Source organism: Hypomesus transpacificus, chromosome 24 (genome assembly GCF_021917145.1).
Source record: "Hypomesus transpacificus isolate Combined female chromosome 24, fHypTra1, whole genome shotgun sequence".
NCBI lineage: Eukaryota > Metazoa > Chordata > Actinopteri > Osmeriformes > Osmeridae > Hypomesus > Hypomesus transpacificus.
Window position 1 is genome coordinate 3,949,606 of NC_061083.1, and position 11,095 is coordinate 3,960,700.

Consider the following 11,095-nt stretch of genomic DNA (forward strand, 5'->3'; position numbering starts at 1 on the left):
GTGAAACATCCATAAGCAGTCCTCTTTATTAACTTCATTTTGGTTATGAAGAAATCAGATGAGAATGTTGGATTTACCTGTTTGTGTTTTAGTGTAGACCAATCTCTACTTTATAGGCCTTGTGGTGTTGTGTAGACCGCCGTGTCTACCGCTGTGTCTATTTTGTGTGTGAATTGGCCTTGTAGTGTTGCAGACCGCCGTGTCTATATTTGAAGATGCATTGAAGTATTGTAAACATTTGGGTGCATTGCTTTCACTTAGCATAGGCTAATTTTCGGACAGATGAGCAGTGTTGAGTAAGAACGCTGGCACAGTTGATTGAATCAGCTTGTTTCTACGGGTGAATGAATGACATGCTGGATAGCTAACTTGCAGGTTAGCTGTCTTGACAATATAAAGTAGATACTTTATTTTCAGCAAAGATGCATTGAATTGTCTCCATGGCTGTCAGCAGTTTGCAGTTCTGAATTTTAGATGACTTTATCAGAAGGCCCCTCGAGAAGTCTCCGCCCTTTGTTGGAGTCTAGCTCCGCCTCTGATTGTTCCATTGACAACACCTGCGTGCTATCAGGGGACAGGCATGCAACCAGAGTACTGTACTTACCTGTACTAACTCAATTTCCAACATTCAAACATTGAAGAGTTGAGTTTCTCAACACATTATACAGGAGTAAGAAATTGCTTGCTTTATTGTAACATAGTCTTCAAGGACCAGTATGTGAGGTGAAAAGCATGACAAGGTGGTTATAATGCAACTCATTTGACGTAAAATGTCTATATCAAAACAAACAATTAATTAAAATCCTTTACCATTTAAAATATACAGTTAAGAACAGATCATATCATAAGTGATTGTGACCTTGATGTTTTTGTAAATGCCCATGTCACAGCATTGTTACCTCATAAAGCGTTCGGTCTCACAAACTCCATGCAGTCTCACACAATCGCACTTTCTCACTCACTCACTCACTCACTCACTCACTCACTCACTCACTCACTCAAACATACACACACACACACACACACACACACACACACACACACACACACACACACACACACACACACACACACACACACACAGCTTTCTCTTACTGCATTTGAACCACTTGATAACTGCAAATCAGTTGCCAGGCAGCAACAATTAGAGCTCCTTTCTTCTTGAAACTTGCCCCCAAAGCCCAATGCATAAATAACCGGCAAAGTACCACCAGTTACAATTCCAATAGCACATTAATATTATTTCCTAGTGTATTATTCATGTATTTACATTACAAGAAGATTGGATTATATTACTTGTTGATATGACTGGGCAGTATTGCTGACCAGATGAAATATGAAGGTAATTTCCAGTAGTAACCATGACTAGATGTATATGAATCACCAGATTAGCAGGCAATAAAGCAGATGTTTGGCAGAGGAAGTAGTGCACCATGTTAGACGGAGTGAGGAGAGAGAGAAAAGACAGGATATGTAAGTCACATGAGGGTTTAAAACTAAACGTTTGGCATGCTCATTGTAGTCCCATTTCTACGTATGAAAAAAAAGTACTCAAACAAAAGTGGATTTCTCTTTTTTTTTTTTTTTTTTTTCCATTTTCCATTTGACTTTCTTTGTTGCGGTGTTGCATAAAAAGCAGCCGGTTACACAGTAGGTGAATCTTGTCTTCCGCCCTCCGAGGTGTGAGTGGTTAAACTGTTCTGTCCGTCCCGGAGCGCTTCCTCAACACCTTGCCCCCGTTGACCTGGTCCACAGCCAGCGTCTCAAGCTCTGCCTGGGGCGGGGCCAGGGGAGGGGTGTTGTGAGGGATGCGGTGGGCCACGCCCACATGGGCCCGATGCTGGCGGTCCCGGGCCGGGCTGTGGCGGGGGCTGTGGCGGGGGCTGGACAAGGCGGCGCCCGCGGAGGAGCGCTCGGAGGCGATGGGCGGGATGACGGCGGGGCGCTCCCGTGGCACGTGCGGCTCCGGCGTGTCCCTGGCGGCCTGCAGGAAGGGGGCGGGGTCGGGCATGGCGTCCACGGCGTCGCGGAGGGCCACGCGCCGCCCGTCGGCACCCAGGCGGTACAGCTCTGTCAGCTCCGAGTGCAGCGGCTGCGACAGGCTCTTCTTCATGCGGCGGCGGGGGGTCTCGGGCTGGCGGTCCTTGGCGGGGGGAGGGCTGGGCTTGTAGGAGCTCACGGGGCTCACGTTAGGGCTGCCCTCCGAGGAGCTTCCCACCAGCAGCTTCTTCTTGGTGGCGTGGAGCTGAGAGGTGAGGTACGCGATGGTGCTGGCTCTCTGCTCCAGCTCGCCCGACAGCACGGCCAGCTTGTGGCTCTTCATCCTCAGCTCCTCCAGGTACTTCTTTTCCCGCTCCTTGATGGTGTTCTCCAGGACGGAGATCATGGCGTTCTTCTGCTCCAGGTCCCTCAGCAGCTCCGTGTTCTCCTCCTCCTTCAGCTTCAGCTGAGCCTCCAGCTCCTCACACTTCTGGTGTAGCTCTCTGCATCGCGCCTCGCTGGTGTCTGCACACGCAGCAACACACAAGGTCATACATCCTAAGGTTTAGTAGAGTTAGACTGGTTTAAACTGACACCACTTATTGAAGATATATTCCTATATGTTCCTGCCAAAGTAAATTCCTTGTCTGTGCAAACTTTCATGGCGATTAAATCCCTTTCTGATTCTGATTACTAGGTACAGTAGGGTTCACACAAACACAGATATAAGGTACACAGAGGCATCCAAGACAAAGGCAATTAGGCAAACACGCCCACACATTTATTTCTCATTAGACTGTTGAGTGCCAGCACTAATCATGGATTGAGCCAGTCAGCTGAGATCAGTCGGTGTGGGGGGGGGGAAGAGTCTGGGCTGTGGAGACCTATCTGCAGTGGAGCAGAGAGCTCCCTATCTCATATTGCAGCTCTGGTCGATAGCAAGGGCACGGCTCTCTTCTGACCTTCATCATCCCTACTACCTTTAGTTTGTACTAATACTGCTTCCCCCCACCCCTCCCCAACATCACCCCACCCACCCTCTGGCAGCCATCACAGCTCCCTCACTGAGCTAACATGCAGGCCTATCTGTCTCATCCAGGTGATGCTCCATTAGAACCCTGGATCACATTGCCATTGATCATATAGAGAAATTGAATTAAATCTCAGCCCTGCATGCCGGGGGGGAAAAACGATAACTACCATGCAGCCTTTATACAGCAGGACTGAGCCCAGGCTATCCCAGACATAGGAAGCTTTTCTGGTTCCATTATCTCTGATAGACAGAATCCCTTCCTGAGCTGCAGTGTGTGAATGTGTGTGTGTGCGTGTGTGTGTGTGTGTGGGGGGGGGTGGTGGTGTTACTGGTGCATCTATCCCAGTAAAAGGGGGTTGTTGTCTCTGTACTGGGCCCCAGCTGGAGCAGCCCTGATGCACTAAGTAGGTTGCCGACCGTGCATTAGCACTGGCAGACCTAATCTAATTTCCTGCACTGCAATCTGCGTGTTGTCCCACACAACCCTAATACGGTCTCTCACCAGTTTCCACAGCACTGCTCAGAATAGGGCCTGATACACTCCACTGTCAGTGAGGATGGCAGTATGGCCACACTGGGACATTTGGGATGCTGGTGACCCCTTCAGAGTTTCAGCAGGCTTAGAGAAAGTCACAGATTAAGCTAACATGACTTATATTAACCCTGAGGTCAGAGATCAGCAACTGCTTGTCAAGCCATTCTATTTGGCTTCTTTGAGTTACGATATTGAATGTGTTGGTAGAATTTAGATCTTATATCCTATAGGTAAGGGATGTCAAATATAATCCTTGTCATGTGTCCCATTCTCTAATGACATGGAACGTGACGTGGAATACAACTGGACCCTTGTGTGATTCTGCTTTACAGTCGAGGCACAGTGTACAGGGTTCTGCGGATGGTTCCACGGCGTGACTGTGGACCGTTCTGCCGAGTGACCATCGACCGTTCCGCTGGTTGACCACGGATGGTTCTACTGCGGCTCTGAATCAGGCCTCTGTTGTGACTCTGGCATGTTCTCTGGGTAACGGGGGGGGGGGGGAGGGGTGGCGAGCCTGGCGGTGAGCAGTCAGGGGTGGGGGGAGGGGCCCCCTGAAACGGCAGGGGTCCTGCAGCGCTTCCTGGGTGGGAGAGTGTTACCAGGATACAGCCGGTGGTTTCTGCTGTCTCCCTGGGCCTGGGCTCCACAGAGAGATAGGGGGGCTCTGTTCTGCTGCTGCCTTATTTATAGCCTGGCTGCTTTTGAAGGGCCTGGTCCTTGTGGGACTTTCACTATATCTAACCGCTGAGGAGAAAAGCATGCTACAACTGCTTCAACGCATGTCAGACAAATGTGTGTTATATTTTTGGGTAAATGCCGATCCTATGCCAAGCGAAGCATTAGAACACATGTACAAAAGAGGACTTGTGATTGGTGGGGATGGCTACAGTATTATAAATCAGACACAAAAGGTGAGCAAACACAGTTGGCTTGGTGTAGGAAGTACACTGACTGGAATGCAGACACTGGGATATCTTAGACTAGCCATACCAAAGGAGAATTGAAAGAATGACCATTAACTTAGCATTCAGTGCCCACTCTCACTAAAGCTCACACTGCAATGAAGGCCCAGAGCAGCCCCTAATCCAAGCAACACCAGGGACTTCCACTCTGGACACAAGGTGAACCTGATAGGTGCGCTGGGTGTGTTTGTTGGTGTGTGTGTGTTGGTGTGGGTGTGTGTGTTGGTGTGGGTGTGTGTGTGTGGCGGAGGCAGGGGTAGGTCTCACCTGATGGATCAGAGCTCCTCAATGTCAGCTCATATGTCAGGTCTGTGAACAGAGCAGAGGGTCACATGACACCATGAGAGGTCACATGACACCATGAGATCAGGGTGTGACGGGCCTGGGACGGTGGGCGGCCCCGTCAAGGAGCAGGCCGGATCAGGACACACGGACGGGGCAGCAAGCAGCATTTGATCAGAAGCACAACAACAATAACAACAACAACAGTAGCAGCAGCAGCAGCTAGCTCATCCAGATGGAGGCTAGCATCTCACCGACCCCAGGATTAGTGAGAGTTCCAGGGCCAGCTTAGCACCAGCAGGTCACACAGGGTTATGGGACAGTCGGGGCTAAAGCATAGCGAAGCATGTATAATAATAATCAGCTTTCCAGCGTGACTTTGGTGTACTGCTCAGACTGTCAATGCAGCTGCTAAGGAAGCAGATGCATGTCCAGTGGCAGAGCTGCTCTGGAGGAGTGTGGTGTGGGCATGTTGAGGGCGACCCGGGCTGTTTACCTGTGCAGTGCTGCTGGAGCCGTCTGATCTCGGAGTGGAGGCCCTTCAGAGTGTTGGCGTGGTCCTGCTGCAGGAACAGCAGGTTTTTCTGGGCACTGTGCAGTTGATTCTCCATGGTAACGTTGGCAGACGCCATTGGTCGATACTACTTAGACACAGCAGCAGCCCTCGACACCTGACAAAGGCGGCAGAAAGACAACATTATCTCTGTGGTCCCGTACTGGATTGCTTCCCCTACTCAGATATTTGGGATGGGCTCTGGCTGAACGGTGTCACTGGCCAACCAATTCTAATCCTTTTTTAATGATACTCTGTACAAGCTCTACTTGGCAACACCATCAAATCCATGAACAGCATTGACTATTTGTCATACAGTCGGAGAATCTAGGAAGGAAAGTGTAGCTACAACAGTGAAAATAAGTTGGCTTGGAAAAAGGCTAAATCTGAAAGCTATAATGGAGCTTTTAAGATACAACTTCCCTTGCTTTGTTTGCATACTCTAATAGGCAAAAATTGCTGATGTTGACCTATTGATTTTATAATAAGAGTGGACAGTCTGGGCTTCCATATCTCTGGAGACAGTATCTTATCGCTTTACTAGCACTGAACCTAAACAAAAGCTTGTCGTTTGTCTCCGCATATATACTCCCCAAAAACAGAGCTACAGTGTCCTACCTGATGTTAAGCCATTTTCAATTCCCACAATCTTTTGTATTTGAAAGGAGTCTTTATCAACAGGTATTCAAAAAAGACATTTCTAGGCAAACAAAAAAAAGAAGAAAAAAAGACATCTACATTCTTGCCAGTAGCTCACGTTTTCACAAATCCTCAGAACACGGAAGACGTCACAGGGACACAGGGTGCGGCATAAGGCAGTCACCCCCCCCCTCCGTCTTCGCCCCCCCCTCTCCGCCCCCCCCCCCCCCCCCCCCCCCCCCTGCTCCCGCTCCCTCTCCCTCTCCCTCCTTGCACGCCCTTGCTTCCAGAGAGAGAGAGAGAGAGAGGGCCATCCCTCAGTCACAGCAGCCCCATTGTCTCCACCCTCTCCCCAACAACCCCACTGGGCTCAGGGGGGGGGGGGGGGGGGGGGGCAGGCACATTGATTCACCCTCCCTGAGTGCCGAAACACAGAAAAAGCTTTCCCCTTGCATACGTTAGAGAGCTTCAATAAAACATCTTTCGGCTTCTTCCTCTAACATCATCTGCTCACCAACATAATAAAACATTCACTATCACCTCATATGGAATCCCAGCAAATGCTCCTTGCTAGTCAGACTCAGGTGAAAATCCTTCTGTGTATCAGTCATATATGACCTCCAGTACAGTTGAGTCATACACACAAACGGTGATGTCATACGCACCACAGAGTTAATCTATAATAGATGCGTAATCCCAAGTGCTTTCTGTACACCTCGCATCGCAAGCACACTCTCATGCATCCCACCCCCTTTTCTTGGAACAGACCGGATGCTGATAGCTTCAGTTTGATCATCGAGGTCTTGATCCTCCATTTAAAAACGGAATACATTCCTGAGACCATGGCTGATGTCACCGTATGAAAACCAAACTAGCTACAGGAAAAGCAATCAAAAACCTTTACAAATGACATCACATTAGATTACATCCCTGTTACAGTCACAATCAACTGTCTTCCTTCTAATCGATACAAATCAAATGACAACAATGAAACCATGACAACAATGTGCCACCAAATAGTATCTCTCAATGCTTTCCTTTTCTCCAACACACTAACCATCATTTCCCCACACTGAATACACAGACATGAATAATCAATAAACTGCAGCACTAAACACAACTGGTTCCCATCCTCTTTTACATTTTGTAAATACACCACATGTGATATGGAGCTGATTCCTTTTCACTCTCTTTTCATTCTCTATGTACTTTGGTTTGTGGACTGCCTTCCTTTGAATAACGTGTAACACTTTATTTGTTGATAAAAAAAAAAAATTGCAGGCAGTTAGAGAAAATTAACAGCCTGAATTGTAGTATAAAGTATTTAGCAAACGTTAGTTAACTGGGGCTAACCTTTATACAGCCATGCTATCTAGCCAGCTAATTCCACATTTCACAAGCACTTTCCTTTTCAGCACCTGCATTGCGGACAGCACCCGATACGACTTTCAAACACTGCATCTGAAGGACTTTAATGGTGACCACATTTGACAACAAACAGCTAAGGTCATTACCATACTAATAACTAACCTACGACCACACATCCATCAGTGATAAATGCATGGATAAGATAAGCTGGCTAGTACTGTACTGTACATTCATTCTGATTGTGAGGCTGTACACACAGCATGCCCCATTTGCTAATTTAGCAAGTCAGTAACGTTATACCACAGAACTATTGGTGTTAGAGCTAGCAAAAGTGTTAACGTTACTTGCGAATGAAGCTATTTAAAGCCAATGAACTTGATAATACCATAGCATCCAGCAGCAGGTGTAATTACGGTGCAAACGTTACTAGCTGGCAATGAAATCAGCTAGCTACCCTAACGTAAACAGACAACTTGTAATGGTACCTACCGGCTAAACGTGACAAAATAGTTGGATACTCTCTATAAGTAGAATTGTTTCAGCAGAAGCTAGCCTTTCTGGCTTAGCCGGTTATGCCATGTTCTGCATTGTGTTGATGATGTCAAGTGATCGTCTCTGTCGGTCGGCAGCTAGAGACAGAAAGCTGTGTCAGATTTCTCTCATCTCCCTGAGCTACAACAAAATACACCGATGCATCATGGGAAGTCAGAAAAAAAATCACTAAATTTATCAGGCCCATTTAGAGGACCAAAGTAGTCCAAATTAAATTAATATTTAAATATTAGATTATAGTTTTAAAGCATTGATAGCATAATAAATAACGTGTAAATTGTTTCCTATGTTATTTTTTTGAGGGGTGGAGGAGAGGGCACATTTTCTCAGCCTCACTAAATGGCGTAGGATCCAGTGACACAATTTTTATGATAACCCCAGAGAATATTATCACACTTGCCTCCCACACCAGCACAGACGAAAAATGAATCTAAAATATTTCAGATTCCGATTCCTCTCACCCACCAGAATACGATTCACTCTCATTGATACAAGGAACAGTGACTTTCTTTTTAAGTTATAATTAGTATATTTTACATTTGTGATTTTGCACTTTTGGACATGCTTAGTTACTTAGCTATTTCACACCGTACTATCATTCTTTCAATCTTTTTTTAAGAACCAGACTATTTTTAAATCGTAATTAACGTAAATCTCTCGGAACAATGTAGCTCTATTAGCTACATTGACTACCGTACAGTAGCTTCTTAGCTCCTCGAAAAAAAAATCTAGTTAGTCTACCTTGATTGTTATTTAAATTGGTTGTTCACCAACAATGTCGCCATGTCCAGTTAGAAAGTTAACTACGAGCGTCATCTCTATAGCAACAGATTCCTGAGCCTTACCTGTTTTCAGATCTGATGCACTTGAGCCATCTCGTGGTCGGAAGAAGAACTTGCAAATATCAGTGACGGCCCACGGTACAAAGAAATTCTCTATTTTTGTTCTGGGTAGACATTTTTTATGCTTGTCTAGTAGGCATACAGTAAACTCAAACTGGTAAACCCAGCCCGCATATTGAATACTTTTGTGTGTTTTCTTATGTGTTTCTCTGTGCAGATTTTGTAGCATTACAGTAGTGTTACTTCTTACTTTTCTCTGTTGAGGTATATTGTGAAAACAGTGGACTTTTCATCTGGGCCAAAATGTCACCCTTTGCTCTCCACCACAGTCTAATTTAACGACCTTAAATTGTCTCTGGCAAGAGGAATTCCACAGCGGCACTGCTACCGCGTTAAATGATATGAACCAATAACAAAAAAATCTATTTCACAACCAACCTAAGCAAGTGTCTCAAATGTAATAAAAAAATAAAAAAAAAGAGAAAAAATTCTCATGGAATAAATGGGATTATTGTCTCCTTCCTGAAATGTTATTTTACGGAAGCAGCCTTTAATCTCTCTCTTTGGCTTTGGTATGTTTTTGACAAGGATTAAATTCTTCTCATATCTTTAGTTTTACTGATTCTGGCACAGAGCCCAGAACCTTATAGACCAACCAGTACTGTAGAGGTAACATATCCTCCCCCAGCATCCTTTCCAAAGCCTTGAAAAAATAAAAAATAAAATCTGAAATAGAAATACCGGTACAGTATATTCCTCAATTCTCAAGACTTACAGTACCCTTTTAGTAATTAGTTATACTTATAGGCTGTTGGTGTTCATCATCCGGTATCATGACAGGTAGTAAAAGGACCAAATGAAGGGAGAGTAACCAAATGAAACAGGAAGTTCTGCCATCATAAACTCCTATTGAAGCATTAAATCATGTGTGGTGTGGAAAGTGTCATGTTGTGTGTCACTTGGATAGACTCACTCACCAAACTGTAGAAAACGTAGCTGACTTCTGGAGATTCTGGATTTTCTATAACAATGTATTCCTATGGAAGTAAAAACAACCGTATTTCTATCATTCATTCTTTCTGTCACAGTCATTCTGTAGTATAGGTTGCATTACCATAAACACAGTGTGTGGAATTGTGTTTCTTTCTTTTCCTCTTGGCACACATAAGAAATAATGTCCTTTTTCTAACCCCTTAAAGGTGAAGAATGGTGTCTATTGGTGTTACCCCCAATATATATTTCAGATTGAGTCTATCTGAGAACCCCCACCCCCCAGTCACAAGCTTACCTGAGCCGTTGACTGTCTGTGATTTCCTTTAACAAGCTGGCAGGCCCCATAAATGTGCGGGTGATTTACTGCCCTCTAGGCTTATAGATTGAAATTCTTTTTTATTAGGAACTCTAGGAAATACATTCTTTCAAACGGCACTAAATTTGACATTTGTGTTCAGAAATGTTCCAAGTGATGCCTAACAGACGGTTGTAAGGCAGTTGGACTTGGGCCCAAATGACCACAGGGGGCCAAGGCCATACTGCCGGCAAAGCAATTAGAACGAACTAATTAGCGTTTGAAATGGCAGACAGTCAATCAAAGACACTTTGGACAGCCAGCAAGGGAAATGGTTAAACGGACCTGAATCGGGGCATTGGGCACTAAGCTCAGCAGCTCTTGGGTGAGAAGATACTAAGAACACCATGTGTCAAATGCCATGAAATGCCACTGAAACCCAATCACATGGTTCTTGCAGCCCAGAATTCAATGCGGCAAAGTTTTTATTGCCTCCACTCTGACCAACTGCCAATACCAACACTTTTCAGGTTGTAATAGTTTTACAGTTATTATATTGAGGTTGGCAAGGCTAAATGCCCTGAAACTCTGAAAACCGAATTAAATTTTCCAAGAGTTTTTACGTGTGCAGGCAAACAATCACTCCAATACTGAATTCAATGTGTCATTTATTTGATCATATCAAAGAAACCAAGTCTGCCAGTTCATTTACAGTAACTGAATGAAATGATTTATTTCAGTTAATTCATTTCATTACGGAATGCTATATACAGTCACATTTGGTTGTTCTGTCACTCTGCTCACACAAACTCTGAAACTACTCTGAAAATAGCGTACCTGTGACTCTAGTACACAGGATTTGCAACAGAAAAAACTGTCACAGAGGGTCTGTGTAAAGGTTTACTATGGACTCTTGCTCTACTGTGTGACTTATATTTTTGTAATGAGGGTGGACTAGCAGACAGCATACTTTCAGAACAACTCATTTTCACAGTCCAGGGAAAGTCATGGAGTCTATGCAATTCAAAGCGACACTTTAATTACCAGTGGTTAATGGA

The 11,095-nt window shown here is 45.1% G+C and overlaps 1 protein-coding gene across 3 annotated transcripts; it reads right to left on the bottom strand.

Moving 5' to 3' along the window:
• Window positions 1–707: 707 nt before the first annotated feature.
• Window positions 708–9,787, bottom strand: ccdc92 (coiled-coil domain containing 92). 3 transcript variants are annotated; one of them, XM_047048098.1, is made up of 4 exons: window positions 9,727–9,787; window positions 5,292–5,466; window positions 4,781–4,822; window positions 708–2,505 (listed from the first exon to the last, which is right to left on the bottom strand). In XM_047048098.1, exons 2-4 carry the CDS (start codon window positions 5,425–5,427, stop codon window positions 1,691–1,693), a joined length of 993 nt encoding a protein of 330 aa, XP_046904054.1. In that variant the 5' UTR covers window positions 5,428–5,466; window positions 9,727–9,787; the 3' UTR covers window positions 708–1,690. The 3 variants fall into 3 exon arrangements, with proteins under 3 accessions (XP_046904054.1, XP_046904053.1, XP_046904052.1); XM_047048097.1 differs by lacking the exon at window positions 9,727–9,787 and adding an exon at window positions 7,845–8,025; XM_047048096.1 differs by lacking the exon at window positions 9,727–9,787 and adding an exon at window positions 5,967–6,180.
• Between the last annotated feature and the right edge of the window lie 1,308 nt (window positions 9,788–11,095).

Excerpts from the sequence above, each read along its gene's own strand:
- ccdc92 (XM_047048098.1), bottom strand. The coding sequence starts at position 5,427 with ATGGCGTCTGCCAACGTTACCATGGAGAATCAACTGCACAGTGCCCAG. Across the intron at positions 4,823-5,291 it reads GCTCCAGCAGCACTGCACAG|ACCTGACATATGAGCTGACA; the intron begins GTAAACAGCCCG and ends CTCTGTTCACAG. Across the intron at positions 2,506-4,780 it reads GAGGAGCTCTGATCCATCAG|ACACCAGCGAGGCGCGATGC; the intron begins GTGAGACCTACC and ends CTGCGTGTGCAG.